Genomic DNA, 23,599 nt, shown 5'->3' on the forward strand with positions numbered 1-23,599 from the left:
TCGTTGTGGATCCCGGCAGTGAAGTATGGTCGGGAAAGCACTTATGAAAAAAAAGCGTCTTTCAGAAAATGGCTGCCCCATAGGAAAACCTGTTTTAAAAAACTGTCTTTCGTATGGGGGCAGCCATTTTCCGAAAGTCATTTTTCTTATAAGAAAAGTGACTTTCGGAAAATGGCTGCCCCCATACGAAAGACAGTTTTTTAAAACTGGTTTTCCTATGGGGCAGCCATTTTCTGAAAGACGCTTTTTTTCATAAGTGCTTCCCCGACCAACTGCAGTGCCGGATCATGCAACGGAGGTACCGGCTGCACAGGGGGGGGGGGGGTTTCCAAAAACGGGTCTGCCAGTGTAAAAAAAAACGCACTTAAACGGTAATATACCGTTTAAGAGATGCGGTGTGAAAGGGGTTTTACCTGGCAGACCCGTTTTTGGAAACGTTTCCAAATACAGGGTCAAAGCCAGTTTTGCGGTCTGAAAGCAGCATTACAGGGAGTGTAGCTTTAGTCGAGATCACCCGGCCTCTTGCCTTAGATGTGTAGGGAGCGGAGGCCTGCACTTTCCATCCTAAGATGGAGAGTTTAAGTGATTCCTCGGCCGTAAGATGGGTCTCCTGAAGAAAAGCTATGCGTAGCGTAGCTTCAACAGTTATACAGGTCGAGTATCCCGTATCCGAGTATCCGTTATCCGAATTATTCCGAAATACGGACATTCCAGAAAGTGAAAAAAAATTTTTTTTTTGCTAAAAACTCACTGGGGACATTTGTAACAGCATCACTGGGGACATGATATGTAACTGGCACTATATATGTGCAAGACAATGATTGCTTGGCATTCAAATTCAGTGCTGAGATAGTACACACATTTTGTTTCACGTTTTGAAACCTTGTTTTTTTAACAATTAAAATATATTTGTGTGTATTTTATGTGGTAATAAAATATATTTGTGTGTATATTATGTGTTTATACAGCATACATGCAAGATACTTCAAAATACATCATTGAAATATTAAAATATTCCAAAATACGGAATAATCCGTTATCCAAAATTCTCCTGGTCCCAAGCATTTTGGATACGGGATACTCAACCTGTAACAGAATCTTCTTACGTTTGCAGGGAGAATTAATTCCTCCTACATTCCATGAACCCAATTTAACCAACATTCTTAAGTATCACTAAGGTAAACACAGGAGTATACTCAAAATCCTCAAATGTTGCAACATGTAACTGTCTACTATCAAGTTTGTGTGCTGGGGGGGGGAGGGAGGGGAGGGAAAGATAGTAGGGAAAAGAGATAGTTGTAGAAAAAAAGGGAAAACATTAGAAACAGCAAATTATATTCAATATTGTTCCATAACATGAATTTTCAAGTAAGCACAAAGTGTGCAACAGAACAAAACAGAGACTAGCTCCTAAGGCACAGATGCCCCATATTTAAGAGGAAATGTGTCCATCGCCGGATACAAATAGTATGCCCAAGGTAATGGTTGGGTTGGATCCATGGGGGCTGTACTAGGCTATTACTCATGTCTGGGCTTGGGGGTAATGTTGAGGGGGGGGGGGGGGGGGGGAGGGAATGTCTTTTTTCAAACGTATATCTTCAAGTGATTCAGGAACTTGTGAGAGCCACACTATGGATCATAAGGGACGTAGGTTAGTGGGGTGCGTGTTGTGATGTAGGCAGTCGGTCGTGCACAGACCACGGGGAGGAGTTTAGTCACAGTCTGACAAGGAGCGAGAGGGGTGTTGGGTCGCTCCTTCTTCTAGGAATTTCTCTGCATCCAGTGGAGACATGAAATCATTAAATGAGGACCCAGTGACGATGCGCAGCTTTGCCGGGTATAACAACACAATTTTTCTATTTTCCTTGATCAAAGGGAGCAAAAGTCTTTTCTAGCCTCTGCCAACTCTGCTGAGAAGTCCTAAAATAGGAGTATTTTATTTCCTTCCCACTCTATATTCCTGTGTCTGCGGGAAGCACTCCATATCAATTCCTTGTGAAGATAATTTAGTAACTTAAAGATCACAGTCCTGGGTCTGGCTCCCTCCTGTGGACGTTGGGAGCCTAGCCTGTGAGCCCTTTCTATCACCAAGTCTTCACAACGATCCTGGATCTGTAGCATGGTGGGTAAAGTGATTTTAACAAAATCATATAACTCTTGCCCTTTCATTGATTCTGGCAGATCAATGATTCTCAAATTATTTCTTCTGGACCTGTCTGACGGGGCTGGGAGTACCTGTTGGAGGGAGGGAGAGGGTCAGGGTCCGCTCTATTGTGGACTTGTTGAGAGACATGAATAGCTGGGGTGCCGTGGGATGAGAGCTGTGGCGCGGTCACGCTGTCTGCTGTGATGGGCGCCATCTTAGATCCCCGTTTTTCAAGGTCCCACTGAGCACAGCTTTTCGTGCTGGGCATTACTTGAAAGTAGTGTTCCATGCAGGGGGTCTGTCTGGAGCAGACCAGGGCTGGTTTGGCGATGGTAGGGAGCCGGAAAACAACATGTAAAGAGTGCTGGGCGGCCGTCTGAACGGAGCTGCTCTGCTCAGCCTCCTCTCATCAGGCAGTAGGAACCGGAAGTGTGCTTTTATATGGTTACATATTTATACGGTTTTCCACTTGAAAATATTTTATTTTAAAAAATGCTGCTGTCCTTCCTACACAGCGCGGTCTATACTTCAAATTATAAACAATTAATTATTTCAAAAAAATTTACTTCCATTTTTTTTTTAACTACAAGTACAGATACTTCAGGACAGTAATGATGGCGTTGGAGGTGTCCAGAATGAGGAGGTCCAAAGACCGAGTTGAGATGATGTCCTCCCAGTAACCAGAAACCTTGGAGTAGCCACTAGCAGGGGCGGCAAGTTAGTATTCTGCCTCTGGATGGATAACGTCACCAGGTGGCGCCATTATTGTGGTAGCCCTTGGGATTCTCCTGACGGATCTCAATAAGCAGCATGTGAGAGAAAGTCCCTCTGCGACAGCCAGCAGGTGCATACTCACTGTGCAATGATTACATAGTCACAATCAAAGAAAAAGCACAAATCGCACATGGTGTATACAGCTGTGATACCAAGGCGACCCGTGGGATCCGCATCACAAGAGAGAGATAAACTGCGCAGGAAAGGCAACATTGTATACACTGTTCTAGTATAGCCAAAATCTCAAGTAAATCTAGTCAGTATTGTACGGATCTGGGCTCATAGTCCGAGAAAATTGCATAGCCAAAATCATACACAGCCCAAATCCCCCTCCCATCCCCCGTGTGTACGTACCTTCAGTCATCTCCTACTCTGACAAGCAGAACACAGCAACCTACGCCTTATGGTTGCTCGATGTATAGATTACACATAGAAGATAGCTGGGTGTACATGAAACACAAATACTACACACAATGTAATAAGGATTTTATTCATCGTTCAAGGTTTGTAATAGGGGATAATGACACCGGCCAATCCGTGTACTTCCCTGAAATAACATCACTTGTGGGCACAATGATGTCACAGAGGGGTGGTCTCATTCAGCTGTCATCCTCCTCTTCCGAGAGCTGGTCGCTGGGAATAACACGCAGATTGTTGGCTCTCACACTGTTGATGCTGGGACAGTTACTCAGCAAGTCAGAGACTCCCTGCAGAGTGACCCCGGAACCATCCAGACTAAGCTGCACGACCGCTGTCTGTTTCAGGAAGCGTAAACCTGGGAAACAGGAAAGTAATCAGCAAATGAACGAGACCAGGGGAGCAAAGACTATAGAAGGGACACAAATGGGTTAACTCCAAGTGACCAGTAACTGGGTGTAACTACTGGATTGCCGTGCTGCGGACAAGGTGTCGATAACGGAGATATTCTAAAAAAATTAGATGATTCATCCTTGTGGCATGTAATCATGATTTAGTTATGCATTGCACATAAGATGGTCTTATTAATATGCGAACCCCTAAGGTATATGGGGGAGGCACCGATTGGTTGGAGAGGACAGGGTGGAATTACCCATGCGGTATTGTGTGTGGAATTGGAATAAGAGGCACCAGTTTGGCCTAACATCTGTATGCCGATCCCACAGCAATAGGAGAGGCTCCGGCCCTGTGTAACGCTGCACATCTACCTGTATCTGATGGCTGTAAACTCTGTATACTGATACCATAGCAATAGGAGAGGCTCCGGCCCTGTGTAATGCTGCACATCTACATGTATCTGACGGCTGTAACATCTGTATGCTGATCCCATAGCAATAGGAGAGGCTCCGGCCCTGTGTAACGCTGCACATCTACATGTATCTGATGGCTGTAAACTCTGTATACTGATCCCATAGCAATAGGAGAGGCTCCGGCCCTGTGTAACGTTGCACAACTACCTATACCTGACTGCTGTAACATCTGTATGCCGATCCCATAGCAATAGGAGAGGGTCCAGCCCTGTGTAATGCTGCACATCTACCTGTATCTGACGGCTGTAACATCTGCATGCCGATCCCATAGCAATAGGAGAGGCTCCGGCCCTGTGTAACGCTGCACATCTACCTGTATCTGACAGCTGTAACATCTGTATGCTGATCCCACAGCAATAGGAGAGGCTCCAGCCCTGTGTAACGCTGCACATCTACCTGTATCTGATGGCTGTAACATCTGTATGCTGATCCCACAGCAATAGGAGAGGCTCCGGCCCTGTGTAACGCTGCACATCTACATGTATCTGACAGCTGTAACATCTGTATGCTGATCCCATAGCAATAGGAGAGGGTCCAGCCCTGTGTAACGCTGCACATCTACATGTATCTGACGGCTGTAACATCTGTATGCCGATCCCATAGCAATAGGAGAGGCTCCGGCCCTGTGTAACGCTGCACATCTACCTGTATCTGACAGCTGTAACATCTGTATGCTGATCCCATAGCAATAGGAGAGGGTCCAGCCCTGTGTAACGCTGCACATCTACATGTATCTGATGGCTGTAACATCTGTATGCTGATCCCACAGCAATAGGAGAGGCTCCGGCCCTGTGTAACGCTGCACATCTACCTGTATCTGACAGCTGTAACATCTGTATGCTGATCCCATAGCAATAGGAGAGGGTCCAGCCCTGTGTAATGCTGCACATCTACCTGTATCTGACGGCTGTAACATCTGCATGCCGATCCCATAGCAATAGGAGAGGCTCCGGCCCTGTGTAACGCTGCACATCTACCTGTATCTGACAGCTGTAACATCTGTATGCTGATCCCATAGCAATAGGAGAGGGTCCAGCCCTGTGTAACGCTGCACATCTACATGTATCTGACAGCTGTAACATCTGTATGCCGATCCCACAGCAATAGGAGAGGCTCCGGCCAGTGTTCCCTCTAAGCTGTGCGCACGCACACAACTCGACGAGCGTGCGCACAGACATTACAACAGAGCGCACAAAGCAGCAGTGGTCCCTTTTTGCAGTTCTGGACTCAATTAATGTGTGTTTCACCCATTAACTACATTGGGTGCTGTGTATTGAATGTTTAAATGTTTAATATCATTTTGAAGTAAAGTTAACACAAATGCTGAATGTCATTTTCCAGTTATATATAAGTGACGCACAAAAATTAAAATTTCCTTCCAAAGTTGCACAGCCAAAATCTTTTGCCGCACACAGCCTTCGTAAAATTAGAAGGAACATTGGCTCCGGCCCTGTGTAACGCTGCACATCTACATGTATCTGACTGCTGTAACATCTGTATGCTGATCCCATAGCAATAGGAGAGGCTCCGGCCCTGTGTAATGCTGCACATCTACATGTATCTGACTGCTGTAAAATCTGTATGCCGATCCCACAGCAATAGGAGAGGCTCCAGCCCTGTGTAACGCTGCACATCTACCTGTATCTGATGGCTGTAACATCTGTATGCCGATCCCACAGCAATAGGAGAGGCTCCGGCCCTGTGTAACGCTGCACATCTACCTGTATCCGACTGCTGTAACATCTGTATGCTGATCCCACAGCAATAGAAGAGGCTCCGGCCCTGTGTAACGCTGCACATCTACCTGTCTCTGACAGCTGTAACATCTGTATGCCGATCCCACAGCAATAGGAGAGGGTCCGGCCCTGTGTAACGCTGCACATCTACCTGTATCGGACGGCTGTAACATCTGTATGCTGATCCCACAGCAATAGGAGAGGGTCCGGCCCTGTGTAACGCTGCACATCTACCTGTATCTGATGGCTGTAACATCTGTATGCTGATCCCATAGCAATAGGAGAGGCTCCGGCCCTGTGTAACGCTGCACATCTACCTGTATCTGACAGCTGTAACATCTGTATGCTGATCCCATAGCAATAGGAGAGGCTCCGGTCCTGTGTAACGCTGCACATCTACCTGTATCTGACGGCTGTAACATCTGTATACTGATCCCATAGCAATAGGAGAGGCTCCAGCCCTGTGTAACGCTGCACATCTACCTATACCTGACGGCTGTAACATCTGTATGCTGATCCCACAGCAATAGGAGAGGCTCCGGCCCTGTGTAACGCTGCTCATCTACCTGTATCTGATGGCTGCAACATCTGTATGCTGATCCCACAGCAATAGGACAGGCTCCGGCCCTGTGTAACGCTGCACATCTACATGTATCTGATGGCTGTAACATCTGTATGCTGATCCCACAGCAATAGGAGAGGCTCCGGCCCTGTGTAACGCTGCACATCTACCTGTATCTGACGGCTGTAACATCTGTATGCCGATCCCACAGCAATAGGAGAGGCTCCGGCCCTGTGTAATGCTGCACATCTACCTGTATCGGACAGCTGTAACATCTGTATGCCGATCCCATAGCAATAGGAGAGGCTCCAGCCCTGTGTAACGCTGCACATCTACCTGTATCGGACGGCTGTAACATCTGTATGCCGATCCCATAGCAATAGGAGAGGCTCCAGCCCTGTGTAACGCTGCACATCTACCTGTATCGGACGGCTGTAACATCTGTATGCCGATCCCATAGCAATAGGAGAGGCTCCGGCCCTGTGTAACGCTGCACATCTACCTGTATCTGACGGCTGTAACATCTGTATGCTGATCCCATAGCAATAGGAGAGGCTCCTGCCCTGTGTAACGCTGCACATCTACATGTATCTGATGGCTGTAACATCTGTATGCTGATCCCATAGCAATAGGAGAGGCTCCTGCCCTGTGTAACGCTGCACATCTACATGTATCTGACGGCTGTAACATCTGTATGCCGATCCCACAGCAATAGGAGAGGCTCCGGCCCTGTGTAACGCTGCACATCTACATGTATCTGACGGCTGTAACATCTGTATCCTGATCCCACAGCAATAGGAGAGGCTCCGGCCCTGTGTAACGCTGCACATCTACCTGTATCTGACGGCCGTAACATCGGTATGCTGATCCCATAGCAATAGGAGAGGCTCAGGCCCTGTGTAATGCTGCACATCTACCTGTATCTGACGGCTGTAACATCTGTATGCTGATCCCACAGCAATAGGAGAGGGTCCGGCCCTGTGTAACGCTGCACATCTACCTGTATCTGACTGCTGTAACATCTGTATGCTGATCCCACAGCAATAGGAGAGGCTCCGGCCCTGTGTAACGCTGCACATCTACCTGTATCCGACGGCTGTAACATCTGTATGCTGATTCCATAGCAATAGGAGAGGGTCCGGCCCTGTGTAATGCTGCACATCTACCTGTATCTGACTGCTGTAACATCTGTATGCCGATCCCACAGCAATAGGAGAGGCTCTGGCCCTGTGTAATGCTGCACATCTACATGTATCTGACGGCTGTAACATCTGTATGCTGATCCCATAGCAATAGAAGAGGCTCCAACCCTGTGTAACGCTGCACATCTACATGTATCTGACGGCTGTAACATCTGTATCCTGATCCCACAGCAATAGGAGAGGCTCCGGCCCTGTGTAACGCTGCACATCTACCTGTATCCGACTGCTGTAACATCTGTATGCTGATCCCACAGCAATAGAAGAGGCTCCAGCCCTGTGTAACGCTGCACATCTACCTGTATCTGACGGCTGTAACATCTGTATGCTGATTCCATAGCAATAGGAGAGGCTCCGGCCCTGTGTAACGCTGCACATCTACCTGTATCGGACGGCTGTAACATCTGTATGCCGATCCCATAGCAATAGGAGAGGCTCCGGCCCTGTGTAACGCTGCACATCTACCTGTATCTGACGGCTGTAACATCTGTATGCCGATCCCACAGCAATAGGAGAGGCTCCGGCCCTGTGTAACGCTGCACATCTACATGTATCTGACGGCTGTAACATCTGTATCCTGATCCCACAGCAATAGGAGAGGCTCCGGCCCTGTGTAACGCTGCACATCTACCTGTATCTGACGGCTGTAACATCTGTATGCTGATCCCACAGCAATAGGAGAGGCTCCGGCCCTGTGTAACGCTGCACATCTACCTGTATCCGACGGCTGTAACATCTGTATGCTGATTCCATAGCAATAGGAGAGGCTCCGGCCCTGTGTAACGCTGCACATCTACCTGTATCTGACGGCTGTAACATCTGTATGCTGATCCCATAGCAATAGGAGAGGCTCCGGCCCTGTGTAACGCTGCACATCTACCTGTATCTGACGGCTGTAACATCTGTATGCTGATTCCATAGCAATAGGAGAGGCTCCGGCCCTGTGTAACGCTGCACATCTACCTGTATCTGACAGCTGTAACATCTGTATGCTGATCCCATAGCAATAGGAGAGGCTCCAGCCCTGTGTAACGCTGCACATCTACCTGTCTCTGACAGCTGTAACATCTGTATGCCGATCCCACAGCAATAGGAGAGGCTCCGGCCCTGTGTAACGCTGCACATCTACCTGTATCTGACAGCTGTAACATCTGTATGCCGATCCCATAGCAATAGGAGAGGCTCCGGCCCTGTGTAACGCTGCACATCTACCTATACCTGACTGCTGTAACATCTGTATGCCGATCCCATAGCAATAGGAGAGGCTCCGGTCCTGTGTAACGCTGCACATCTACCTGTATCTGACGGCTGTAACATCTGTATGCTGATCCCATAGCAATAGGAGAGGCTCCGGCCCTGTGTAACGCTGCACATCTACCTGTATCTGACGGCTGCAACATCTGTATACTGATCCCATAGCAATAGGAGAGGCTCCGGTCCTGTGTAACGCTGCACATCTACCTGTATCTGACGGCTGTAACATCTGTATGCTGATCCCATCCCATCCTTGCCTCAATACAACCTCTTCATCTTGTGACCAATTGGAATACTGCAATAATCCCGTTCTCCGCCTGTACTGGGTAAAGGATCCAGCATCTCCAAGCACCGCCCTCTGCCAGTGACCACTGTAGAGGCCTGGTCAGTGACCAGTGGGGGAGTAGCCGACACCAGTCAGGTGTGTCAGCAGTGTGTCGATGCATACACCCTAGCAGGTAGTGCCAGCGTGTGGGCCTGAGGAGGTAGCTGGTTCCAGACACCCCATGGCAGCAATATCCCCGCTAACTGCATAGTGGGTGGAGTCAGTAACAGGGAATCCCCTATTGCCCAAGTCCCGTCAGACCAGAATCCTCCATCTGTGGACCCAAAGGGCGTAGCCAGAGCCTAGGGCAGGCGTCCGGTGACAGTTATACACATTCTGTACTCCCCCTCTGATCCCTACACGCATTCTGTACTCAGCCTCTGATCCCTACACGCATTCTGTACTCCCCCCTCTCATCCCTACACAAATTCTGTACTCCCCCCTCTGATCCCTACACGCATTCTGTACTCCCCCCTCTGATCCCTACACACATTCTGTACTCCCCCCTCTGATCCCTACACACATTCTGTACTCCCCCTCTGATCCCTACACGCATTCTGTACTCCCCCTCTGATCCCTACACACATTCTGTACTCAGCCTCTGATCCCTACACGCATTCTGTACTCCCCCCTCTGATCCCTACACGCATTCTGTACTCCCCCTCTGATCCCTACACAAATTCTGTACTCCCCCTCTGATCCCTACACACATTCTGTACTCAGCCTCTGATCCCTACACGCATTCTGTACTCCCCCCTCTGATCCCTACACAAATTCTGTACTCCCCCTCTGAACCCTACACGCATTCTGTACTCAGCCTCTGATCCCTACACAAATTCTGTACTCCCCCTCTGATCCCTACACACATTCTGTACTCCCCCCTCTGATCCCTACACGCATTCTGTACTCCCCCCTCTCATCCCTACACAAATTCTGTACTCCCCCCTCTGATCCCTACACACATTCTGTACTCCCCCCTCTGATCCCTACACGCATTCTGTACTCCCCCCTCTGATCCCTACACGCATTCTGTACTCCCCCCTCTGATCCCTACACGCATTCTGTACTCCCCCCTCTGATCCCTACACACATTCTGTACTCCCCCTCTGATCCCTACACACATTCTGTACTCAGCCTCTGATCCCTACACAAATTCTGTACTCCCCCCTCTGATCCCTACACACATTCTGTACTCCCCCCTCTGATCCCTACACGAATTCTGTACTCCCCCCTCTGATCCCTACACGCATTGTGTACTCCCCCCTCTGATCCCTACACGCATTCTGTACTCAGCCTCTGATCCCTACATGCATTCCCCCCCCCGTTGATCCCTACACGCATTCTGTACTCCACCCTCTGATCCCTACATGCATACTGTACTCCACCCTCTGATCCCTACACGAATTCTGTACTCCCCCCCGCTGATCCCTACACGTATTCTGTACTCAGCCTCTGATCCCTACACACATTCTGTACTCCACCCTCTGATCCCTACATGCATACTGTACTCCCCCCTCTGATCCCTACACGCATTCTGTACTCCCCCCTCTCATCCCTACACAAATTCTGTACTCCCCCCTCTGATCCCTACACACATTCTGTACTCCCCCCTCTGATCCCTACACACATTCTGTACTCCCCCCTCTGATCCCTACACGCATTCTGTACTCCCCCCTCTGATCCCTACACGCATTCTGTACTCCCCCCTCTGATCCCTACACGCATTCTGTACTCCCCCCTCTGATCCCTACACACATTCTGTACTCCCCCCTCTGATCCCTACACGCATTCTGTACTCCCCCCTCTGATCCCTACACGCATTCTGTACTCAGCCTCTGATCCCTACATGCATTCCCCCCCCCCCGTTGATCCCTACACGCATTCTGTACTCCACCCTCTGATCCCTACATGCATACTGTACTCCACCCTCTGATCCCTACACGAATTCTGTACTCCCCCCCGCCGATCCCTACACGTATTCTGTACTCAGCCTCTGATCCCTACACACATTCTGTACTCCCCCCTCTGATCCCTACACGTATTCTGTACTCAGCCTCTGATCCCTACACACATTCTGTACTCCCCCCTCTGATCCCTACACACATTCTGTACTCCCCCTCTGATCCCTACACACATTCTGTACTCAGCCTCTGATCCCTACACAAATTCTTTACTCCCCCCTCTGATCCCTACACACATTCTGTACTCCCCCCTCTGATCCCTACACGAATTCTGTACTCCCCCCTCTGATCCCTACACGCATTGTGTACTCCCCCCTCTGATCCCTACACGCATTCTGTACTCAGCCTCTGATCCCTACATGCATTCCCCCCCCCCCGTTGATCCCTACACGCATTCTGTACTCCACCCTCTGATCCCTACATGCATACTGTACTCCACCCTCTGATCCCTACACGAATTCTGTACTCCCCCCCGCCGATCCCTACACGTATTCTGTACTCAGCCTCTGATCCCTACACACATTCTGTACTCCCCCCTCTGATCCCTACACGCATTCTGTACTCACCCTCTGATCCCTACACGCATTCTGTACTCCCCCCTCTGATCCCTACACGCATTCTGTACTCACCCTCTGATCCCTACATACATTCTGTACTCAGCCTCTGATCCCTACATGCATTCTGTACTCCACCCGCTGATCCCTACAAAAATTCTGTACTCCCCCCCTCTGATCCCTACACGCATTCTGTACTCAGCCTCTGATCCCTACACACATTCTGTACTCAGCCTCTGATCCCTACACGCATTCGGTACTCCACCCGCTGATCCCTACACGCATTCTGTACTCCCCCCCTCTGATCCCTACACGCATTCTCTACTCTCCCGCTGATCCCTACACGCATTCTGTACTCCCCCCCTCTGATCCCTACACGTATTCTGTACTCAGCCTCTGATCCCTACACACATTCTGTACTCCACCCTCTAATCCCTACATGCATACTGTACTCCACCCTCTGATCCCTACACGAATTCTGTACTCCCCCCTCTGATCCCTACACGCATTCTGTACTCCCCCCTCTGATCCCTACACGCATTCTGTACTCAGCCTCTGATCCCTACATGCATTCTGTACTCCCCCCTCTGATCCCTACACGCATTCTGTACTCAGCCTCTGATCCCTACATGCATTCCCCCCCCCCGCTGATCCCTACACGCATTCTGTACTCCACCCTCTGATCCCTACATGCATACTGTACTCCACCCTCTGATCCCTACACGAATTCTGTACTCCCCCCCCCCCCCCCGCTGATCCCTACACGTATTCTGTACTCACCCTTGTTGGTTACATGCGTCCGACTCAAATTAATCTTGAGAAGACTTTTGCAGTTCCGGACACCGAGCTTCAGGACGTTATCACCGACATTGGTATCGGACAGGCCGAGGACCTGCACAAGAGACACGTGTATCCGTGTGACGCGGCGTTACCAGGGTAAGAGACAGAGGGTAATACCTGGGCTGCACTGCACGTTACAGTGATTTATGGGTGGATGAGGACTCAGATAAGCTGCAGTTTTCTATTCATTACATATAAATCCCCTTGTTCTGGTAGTTTCAGCGCTATTCCGTATATCTATATATCTGCTATGCCAGTGGGTTGGTAACGCTGTGCCTACACACCCTGGGGCATAGCAGGTTGACGGTCCAGGACAAAGTGCTAGGCACAACCAGTGCTAGTGGCAGCCTATCCTATACAGGAGGACAGTTAGGAGCGCAGCGGTCTCAGAATGACCGGTAGCAGAAATACTGATCCAGGAAAGGATCTCTGTGCTATGCACTACATGCCTTATAAAGGGAGGATATGGAATAAAAGTGACTGAACCTGCAGGTGTGGAAGGTGGGGGATACATTGGGACACCCCTCTGCTGGTCACTTTAGTACGGTCCAGGCTTAACTCCTCCAAGAGCTTCAGTCCCTGTAGATGGAGAAGTCCGAAGTCTGACACTGATGTATTACACAGGGATAGAACTCGCAGCCTACAGAATATAGAAATATCTATTTTATTCATTATCCTAAGACATTGGTACAGTACATCTGCTTAGCCAGCCGTGGAACCACTACAACATATGTAGACTACATTGTCAATACAACTATAGTACTTCTAGAGTCCTGAGAATATTAGCGTTGATTTTACGGGCAGGAGACACTGCACACACACACACGCACACGCACACACACGCACACACACAAATATATATTATTTATTTACATCTTTGAATTCACTTTTTTTACATATAAATAGATAGTGAGTGCAGAGCCCCTGTGATATAACAGTGGAGACTTTGTTTTTGTATTGATCAATGCGTTTAAGGCAGCAGCCCCCTTCCCGGGACCTGACTTTTCCGCAGGTCCTTCTCTATTACCGTATTTATCACAGGCCTCAAACACTAGAGGATATAGCTCAGAAAGGGGCTTCTGAATGATAATTGTCTAGCGTGTTTTGGACCAGACTTTAGCACTAGTGACACCCAAATTTGCGTTGCATATGAGTCAATATTTCAGAGGCGGTCTTCCTCAGCTGCTGGGACCTCTGTTTGGCACAGAGGGTCCTGGCATCATCCTACAGTGGTTAGGTAAGTGGGGTCTTCCATAGCTTTATCTAATGGCGTCTTGACACAATACGAGACTTCTAATATGCTCCACACCCTTACATCCAGGTGCAATGGAGGCCATGACTGTTCCGTGGCCATTCCAGCTGGCTTGTGACCGTTTCTGTGCTCGCTCCGGACTGGTCTCGCAGTTTACGGTAAGCAATCTACGGCCTCTGCTCGTGGAAGAGCCTTGGACTCTAACTCTTCACTTGGATCTGCTTTTGCAGGGTCCGTTTGTTTATCTAGATGTATGGGTGCCTGACAGCTTTGTCGGTGCTGTGTAGGCATAGCTTCCGTCGGTAGTTATTAGGGTACTTATATGTTAGCTATTTGCTTAGTTTTCCGTGTCCGTTCGCCACACTATATAAAATCAACTCCATGCCGACATGGGTAGTGGGGTTATGAGCGTACTAACTATAGTGAGCGCCCAACTAACATATAAGTACCGGTATTACGTTTTGAGCGTGAGCCGTAGATTCCAACATATAGGATTTGGAGGCTGTACGTCATCTAGTGGGAGAAACATGGTCTTCCAGCTATTTCGTTTCCCACGAACCGCTTAATTCGCTTTCTTCAGACTGGTTTTGAAGCTGGACTACGTCTGGGTTTCTTTATAGGGCAGGTGTTAGGCTTGTTTTTATTTTTTTACTCGGGTTCAGGCATTTTTTTTAGAGTGTCCTTAGGATTTAGTCACCTTCCAGCTCCTTGGCATCTAAATTGCTGCAGCATTTTTTCGAGATCACTTGTTTTAGTCCTAGTGTCTGCCGAACTTAAAATACCGGTCTCACCAGACAGTGTGGCTGTTGGCCCTGGCATGGGCGAGTTTCTGTTTCCATTATCTGATCCCTCGGGGCAGTGTTCCATCCTGTAAGGAAACAGGGGTACACCAACAGGTGTCACTTCGTGCTCACAGTTACTAGTCTTGTTATAATTATGGAACCGGAGTAAACACCGTACTCTAGCTGTATTTAATAAAAGGGTACTTGTTTCCTTGCACGGCGCCCATCTCGTTGATTGTATGCCTTAACTTTAAGGTACTTAATCGCATTGATCGCGTCCATTAATAAGGGGCCGCGATGTGACCGACGCGATCAACGCAATTTTTCCATAGACTTTAATGTTAAATTATTTTTAAAATGAAAATCGGGTGGATCGCGTCGGTCGCGGGCCATTATAATGGCCCGCGATGCGATCAACGCGATTTTACATAGGTGACAATGTGAAAAGGGCCAATATGGCCCATTTCACATTGAATATAGTTGTAAAGTATGTTTAATGCCCCCGTCATTATTAACGCCACCCCGCTATTGACACCTACCCGAAGCGTGGCGAGCGCAGCGAGCCCGCGAAGGGGGGCGGTACGCGTCCTACGACCTTTTCATACCCCTACTTTCCACATCGGTGTGGAGTTGATTTTATAAAGTGTGGCGAGTGCAGCGAGGCACCGACCCGGAAGCGTGACGAGCGCAGCGAGGGGACGCGTATACCTGTGAAGTTATACGCGTCCCCTCGCGGGGCTCGCCGCACTTTCGGCTCGGTGGCTCCCTGCGCCCGCCATACTTTATAAAATCAACTCCACGCCGACGTGGATAGTGGGGGTATGAAAAGGTCGGAGGATGCATACCGCCATCCCTCGAGGGCTCGCTTCGCTCGCCACGCTTCGGGTTGGCGTCAATAGCGGGGTGGCGTTAACAATGGGGGGGCATTTCAAACATGGACATAAGGACATTGGAGAAAGGACACCCCCGCTGCCGTCTTACCCGCTCTAACCAGAGCCGACGCCAATACACCCTCCAGCTGCAGCCATACATCTACCCCCACGGACGCACGGGCATCTACACACACACATCGCACAGAGGTGATAGAGAAGCGCTGGAAGATTTACTTTTCCCTGCAGCCGTCTACGTTCTATTTGTTTGGACATTTATAGCCCCCAATAGGAATTCTACTGGGATCCAACCGGTAGATGTATTTCATATGAAAAAGGATCTTTAATTATGGTCGGGTTCACAATCCAGTGATAGTAATTTTGGTGCACCAACTAGTGTGATTTTATTAACTGTATTGTATATGTGTATTGTCTGTTGTTTTAATAAATTGTTATTTTTCTTGTTCACCTTTGAGCTCTCCGCTACAGTATGTGCTGTACTGGCAGGCCGTACATCCTCCCGGAGTTCATTTTGGTTTTATTGCATACTTCGCATGAAGCTTCCGCCAGGATTCTTACTGTGGGCATTAACTGCGGTCACCATTGCCTGTTATATGGCCTAAATACGGATGTCTGTAATGTTGTATAATTCTGGGGCAGGAATATGAATGTAGTGATAAACAAAGGTAAAAATAGAGTTTTCCTGTTTTTTTTTTTTTTTACATTTTCCTTTTTAAAGCATTCTAATAAGCTTTCAGGTAGTGCTTGACATATACTGTAGGTGCACCAACTACACGGACCGCACTGGAACATACTGTAGGTGCACTAACTACATGGAACATACTGTAGGTGCACCAACTACACGGACTGCACCGGAACATACTGTAGGTGCACCAACTACACGGACCGCACCGGAGCATACTGTAGGTGCACCAACTACACGGACCGCACCGGAGCGTACTGTAGGTGCACCAACTACACGGAACATACTGTAGGTGCACCAACTACACGGACCGCACCGGAACATACTGTAGGTGCACCAACTACACGGACCGCACCGGAACATACTGTAGGTGCACCAACTACACGGACTGCACCGGAACATACTGTAGGTGCACCAACTACACGGAACATACTGCAGGTGCACCAACTACACGGAACATACTGCAGGTGCACCAACTACACGGAACATACTGCAGGTGCACCAACTACACGGAACATACTGCAGGTGCACCAACTACACGGAACATACTGCAGGTGCACCAACTATACGGACCGCACCGGAACATACTGTAGGTACACTAACTACACGGACTGCACCGGAACATACTGTAGGTGCACCAACTACACGGACCGCACCGGAACATACTGTAGGTGCACCAACTACACGGACCGCACCGGAACATACTGTAGGTGCACCAACTACACGGACCGCACCGGAACACACCGTAGGTGCACCAACTACACGGACCGCACCGGAACACACCGTAGGTGCACCAACTACACGGACCGCACCGGAGCATACTGTAGGTGCACCAACTACACGGACCGCACCAGAACATACTGTAGGTGCACCAACTACACGGAACATACTGTAGGAGCACCAACTACACGGACCGCACCGGAACATACTGTAGGTGCACCAACTACACGGACCGCACCGGAACATACTGTAGGTGCACCAACTACACGGACCGCACCGGAACATACTGAAGGTGCACCAACTACACGGAACATACTGTAGGTGCACCAACTACACGGAACATACTGCAGGTGCACCAACTACACGGAACATACTGCAGGTGCACCAACTATATGCACCGCACCGGAACATACTGTAGGTACACTAACTACACGGACTGCACCGGAACATACTGTAGGTGCACCAACTACACGGACCGCACCGGAACATACTGTAGGTGCACCAACTACACGGACCGCACCGGAACATACTGTAGGTGCACCAACTACACGGACCGCACCGGAACACACCGTAGGTGCACCAACTACACGGACCGCACCGGAACACACCGTAGGTGCACCAACTACACGGACCGCACCGGAACATACTGTAGGTGCACCAACTACATGGACCGCACCAGAACATACTGTAGGTGCACTAATTGCACAGACTGCATCGGAGCATACTGTAGATAACCAACTAGACAGACCGCACTGGAGCATACTGTAGGTGCAATAACTACACGGACCGCACTGGAGCATACTGTAGGTAACCAAGTAGACAGACCGCACCGGAGCATACTGTAGGTGCACCAACTACACGGACCGCACCGGAACATACTGTAGGTGCACCAACTACATGGACTGCACCGGAACATACTGTAGGTGCACCAACTACACGGACTGCACCGGAACATACCGTAGGTGCACCAACTACACAGACCGCGCCGGAACATACTGTAGGTGCACCAACTAAATGGACCGCACCGGAACAAACTGTAGGTGCACCAATTGCACAGACTGCACCGGAGCATACTGTAGGTAACCAACTAGACAGACCGCACTGGAGCATACTGTAGGCGCAATAACTACACAAACCGCACAGGAGCATACTGTAGGTGCCCCAACTACATGGACAGCACTGGAGCATACTGTAGGTAATCAACTAGACAGACCGCACTGGAGCATACTGTAGGTGCAATAACTATACGGACCGCACCGGAGCATACTGTAGGTGCACCAACTACATGGACCGCACCGGAACATACTGTAGGTGCACCAACTACACGGACCGCACCCGAACATACTGTAGGTGCACCAACTACACGGACCGCACCGGAACATACTGTAGGTGCACCAACTACACGGAACATACTGTAGGTGCACCAACTACACGGAACATACTGCAGGTGCACCAACTACACGGAACATACTGCAGGTGCACCAACTATACGGACCGCACCGGAACATACTGTAGGTACACTAACTACACGGACTGCACCGGAACATACTGTAGGAGCACCAACTACACGGACCGCACAGGAACATACTGTAGGTGCACCAACTACACGGACCGCACCGGAACATACTGTAGGTGCACCAACTACACGGACCGCACCGGAACACACCGTAGGCGCACCAACTACACGGACCGCACCGGAACACACCGTAGGTGCACCAACTACACGGACCGCACCGGAGCATATTGTAGGTGCACCAACTACACGGACCGCACCAGAACATACTGTAGGTGCACCAACTACACGGAACATACTGTAGGTGCACCAACTACACGGAACATACTGTAGGTGCACCAACTACACGGACCGCACCGGAACATACTGTAGGTGCACCAACTACACGGACCGCACCGGAACATACTGTAGGTGCACCAACTACACGGACCGCACCGGAACATACTGTAGGTGCACCAACTACACGGAACATACTGTAGGTGCACCAACTACACGGAACATACTGCAGGTGCACCAACTACACGGAACATACTGCAGGTGCACCAACTATACGGACCGCACCGGAACATACTGTAGGTACACCAACTACACGGACCGCACCGGAACATACTGTAGGTGCACCAACTACACGGACCGCACCGGAACATACTGTAGGTGCACCAACTACACGGACCGCACCGGAACACACAGTAGGTGCACAACTACACGGACCGCACCGGAACACACCGTAGGTGCACCAACTACACGGACCGCACCGGAACATACTGTAGGTGCACCAACTACATGGACCGCACCAGAACATACTGTAGGTGCACTAATTGCACAGACTGCATCGGAGCATACTGTAGGTAACCAACTAGACAGACCGCACTGGAGCATACTGTAGGTGCAATAACTACACGGACCGCACTGGAGCATACTGTAGGTAACCAAGTAGACAGACCGCACCGGAGCATACTGTAGGTGCACCAACTACACGGACAGCACCGGAACATACTGTAGGTGCACCAACTACATGGACTGCACCGGAACATACCGTAGGTGCACCATCTACACTGACCGCACTGGAACATACTGTAGGTGCACCAACTACACGGACTGCACCGGAACATACCGTAGGTGCACCAACTACACAGACCGCGCCGGAACATACTGTAGGTGCACCAACTAAATGGACCGCACCGGAACAAACTGTAGGTGCACCAATTGCACAGACTGCACCGGAGCATACTGTAGGTAACCAACTAGACAGACCGCACTGGCGCATACTGTAGGTGCAATAACTACACAAACCGCACAGGAGCATACTGTAGGTGCCCCAACTACATGGACAGCACTGGAGCATACTGTAGGTAATCAATTAGACAGACCGCACTGGAGCATACTGTAGGTGCAATAACTATACGGACCGCACCGGAGTATACTGTAGGTGCACCAACTACATGGACAGCAGCAGGGCACAGACCACAACTGAGCATGGACCGCATCGTGGCACAGGTGCACTAACCACACCTACACAGATTACACTGGAACACAAATGCACACATTGTCCTTAAACAAACAGGTTCCTTGAACATGGTCATTTAGTGAAGAGTACACTCACCTTGTCAGCTCGGAGATATGTTGTACACCCCTGTCTGTAATGTGAGTGTGATCTGTCAGGTCTAACTCTAAGAGACCCGGTAGATGGGAGAGATATGCAAGACCTCCATCTGACAGACTGTGCCTTCCAGGAAGAACCAAGCGGGTGAGAGACAGACCTGCAAGATAACATAAGACAGATCAGAGAGGCAGCCTTGTCTAACTGATGTGAGGTCTGAACAAGACTACTTACTGGAGAGGAGTTCTAGCACTCGATTGGAGTTGAGAGACTGCACACCAGACATTGTAAGTGTTGAGAGTGCTGATATTGAGGTGATGGCCTGAAGAGACTGTTCAGTAACTTGTGTATTGTCTATATGTAAGGTAGTAAGCTGTTTCAGTCCACAGAGAGAAGAGACATCAGAGACCTAAAATCAGAGACATCAGAGTAAGAACCACACAGATGGTGCCAATAGATCGATCCCTTGATATCATATAGTCCCAGATGTTTCCAATTACTCGCAGATGGATCCTCTGACATTTCTATATTGCACCTAATGGTCTGTCCCTGCAGTGACGGCAATGGGGAGAGTATTGTGGGCTGTGGGGGCAATAGGAGAGTATTGAGGGGGAGAGTATTGCAGGATGAGGGCAATGGAGAGAGTATCGTGGGTTAGGGGCAATGAGGAGAGTATTGCAAGGGGCAATGGGGAAAGTATTGCGGGGTGGGAGCAATGGGGAAAGTATTGCGGGAGGCAATAGGGAGAGTATTGTGGAGTGGGGGCAATGGGGAGAGTATTGCGGGGGGCAGCGGGGAAAGTATTGTGGGGAAAGGGAGCTATGGGGTGAGTATTGCACGGGGTGTGCCACGTTTCGTGAAGCACCAGCTGGAGTGTAACGGAGGCTGGGTGCTTTGATGTAGGGTTGTTGCATTAATGACAGAAGGGAGTAAGGCAATTGAATAAAAATAAACCTTATTTAATGAAGATACTGCGGTACAGAAGATGAATAATGACACAATGATAAAACTGTAGTTATTGGTAACTGATAAAGTCAATAATATATAATGCTTATTGAAGAGCTTGAAGATGATTGGTAATTGAATAATTGGACAACTGAAAGGTTGGATGAATGGTTGAAGAATTAGATGATTGAATAAGGATTGGATGATTGAATAAAGAATTGGATGATTGGAAGAAGGATGATGGCTGGATGAAGGATTGGATGATTGAATGAAGAATTGGATGATTGAATGAAGGATTGGATGACTGGATGAATGATTGGATGGTGAAGTCCGAAAGAAGCTGTGCTGAATAAGATCGTAGCTGCAAACCAGGGATGACCACAGAGAATAACCGTCAGGAATAAGGAGAAAGATATTACCCCTTTGGGGGGTTAACCTTGTCCAGTCCGTATAGGCGGCAGCAGGTTCCTTGATGGATGGTTCAGGCAGTGTGAAGATCAGCAGGATACCGGAGGGGAACTTCACCAGAGGCGCAAGAACTGCAGTGGTAACTACAGACAACCAGGGAGAGTCAATGATGCGTGCGGATAGACATCATTGTACTGACTGCCGGTCTTGCCTGGCAAGTCAGTATTTGAAGGGGAAGCTGCGTCGTGATTGGCTGACACTTAAATGGAGCTACGCAGCATAGGCTGAAGGATCCTAAAAGATGGCCGCCGCCAGAGATGGCGACAGGAACCAGCCGGCGGTAACTGTGCGCTGATGCGCTGCAGCCGGCGTGTCCAGCCAGAGGCCTAACCTGACACGGACCCATCATGGCGGCTCAGGTCCCACGCCATCCAGACCCCACACGGCACAGAGTCACACACCACCGCTGTCACCTTGCACACTACCAGCATGAGGATTGGTAGCGGAGGTGAGCGCCATAACAGGAGATACCCTGTCAGTGGACCCAGGGCTAGACATAGCACAGAGGGAACGGGTATTAGACATGGTGGTCGTGACAGGGTGGGGGCAATGGGGAGAGTATTGCGGGGGGCAATAGGGAGAGCATTGTGGGGGGCAATGGGGAGAGTATTGCGGGGGGGGCAATGGGGAGAGAATTGCGGGGCAATGGGGAGAGTATTGCAGGTTGGGGGCAATGGGGAGAGTATTGCGGATTGCGGGCAATGGGGAGAGTATTGCGTGTGGGGGCAATGGGGAGAGTATTGCGAGGTGCGGCAATGGGGAAAGTATTGCTTGGTGGGGACAATGGGGAGAGTATTGCGGGGGCAATGGCGAAAGTATTGCGGGGGCAGTATGGAAAGAATTGGAGGGTGGCAGCAATGGGGAGACCATTTTAGTGAAGCAAGTAAAAGAAAAACAGCCATCAGTGCGAAGATAAAGAGGAAGAAACACAATTGAGGAGGCAGTGGTCAGGGGCAATCGTGGGGACATCTCCCCTTATCATATGATAAGGTGAGATGACAGGTGCACACAGGGAGGTGGGAGGCAGAAGCACGCTTGGTGAGGCAATGTTCAGAGGTACATATAGGGAGGGGAGATAATAAGTGCATGTGGGAAGGATCTCATGGGGTGGGAGTCAGAGGCACTCTTGGGAAGGTAGGGTGCAAAGGTAGTCATGAGGTGGGGGTCAGAGGCACTCTTGGGGAGGCAGGGTGCAGAGGTAGTCATGGGGTGGGGGCCAGAGGAACTCTTGGGGAGGCAGGGTGCAGAGGTAGTCATGGGGTGGGGGCCAGAGGAACTCTTGGGGAGGCAGGGTGCAGAGGTAGTCATGGGGTGGGGGCCAGAGGAACTCTTGGGGAGGCAGGGTGCAGAGGTAGTCATGGGGTGGGGGTCAGAGGAACTCTTGGGGAGGCAGGGTGCAGAGGTAGTCATGGGGTGGGGGTCAGAGGCACCCTTGGGGAGGCAGGGTGCAGAGGTAATCATGGGGTGGGGGTCAGAGGCACCCTTGGGGAGGCAGGGTGCAGAAGTACTCATGGGGTGGGGGTCAGAGGCACCCTTGGGGAGGCCGGGTGCAGAGGTAATCATGGGGCGGGGATCAGAGGCACTATTGGGGAGGCAGGGTGCAGAAGTACTCATGGGGTGTGGGTCAGAGGCATCCTAGGGGAGGCAGGGTGCAGAGGTAGTCATGGGGTGGGGGTGTCAGAGGCACCCTTGGAGAGGCAGGGTGCAGAGGTAGTCATGGGGTGGGGGTCAGAGGCACCCTTGGGGAGGCAGGGTGCAGAGGAAATCATGGGGTGGGAGTCAGAGGCACCCTTGGGGAGGCAGGGTGCAGAAGTACTCATGGGGGGGGGTTAGAGGCACTCTTGGGGAGGCAGGGTGCAGAGGTACTCATGGGGTGTGGGTCAGAGGCACCCTTGGGGAGGCAGGGTGCAGAGGAAATCATGGGGTGGGGGTCAGAGGCACCCTTGGGGAGGCAGGGTGCAGAAGTACTCATGGGGTGGGGGTCAGAGGCACCCTTGGGGAGGAAGGGTACAGAGGCACTTGTGGGAAAGAGACTTTCCTAGATTACGGATAACTCATGGAAGCAGATGAAGGTGGAGCATTAAAGAAAGATGGTTGCAGGGACATATGT

At 50.1% G+C, this 23,599-nt stretch overlaps 1 protein-coding gene across 1 annotated transcript in view; it reads right to left on the reverse strand.

Moving 5' to 3' along the window:
- Window positions 1-3,391: 3,391 nt before the first annotated feature.
- LOC146079839 (uncharacterized) overlaps window positions 3,392-23,599 on the reverse strand; it is a 285,668-nt gene continuing 265,460 nt past the window's right edge. The window contains exons 14-18 of the mRNA XM_083186476.1: window positions 20,311-20,485; window positions 20,080-20,236; window positions 13,124-13,277; window positions 12,578-12,689; window positions 3,392-3,695 (exon numbers count right to left, since the gene is read on the reverse strand). Of these exons, the coding sequence (XP_083042602.1) occupies window positions 3,520-3,695; window positions 12,578-12,689; window positions 13,124-13,277; window positions 20,080-20,236; window positions 20,311-20,485 (774 nt within the window). The 3' untranslated portion in view covers window positions 3,392-3,519. The remainder of the gene's footprint in view (window positions 3,696-12,577; window positions 12,690-13,123; window positions 13,278-20,079; window positions 20,237-20,310; window positions 20,486-23,599) is intronic.

This window comes from Crinia signifera, chromosome 5 (genome assembly GCF_055691185.1).
Source record: "Crinia signifera chromosome 5, ASM5569118v1, whole genome shotgun sequence".
NCBI lineage: Eukaryota > Metazoa > Chordata > Amphibia > Anura > Myobatrachidae > Crinia > Crinia signifera.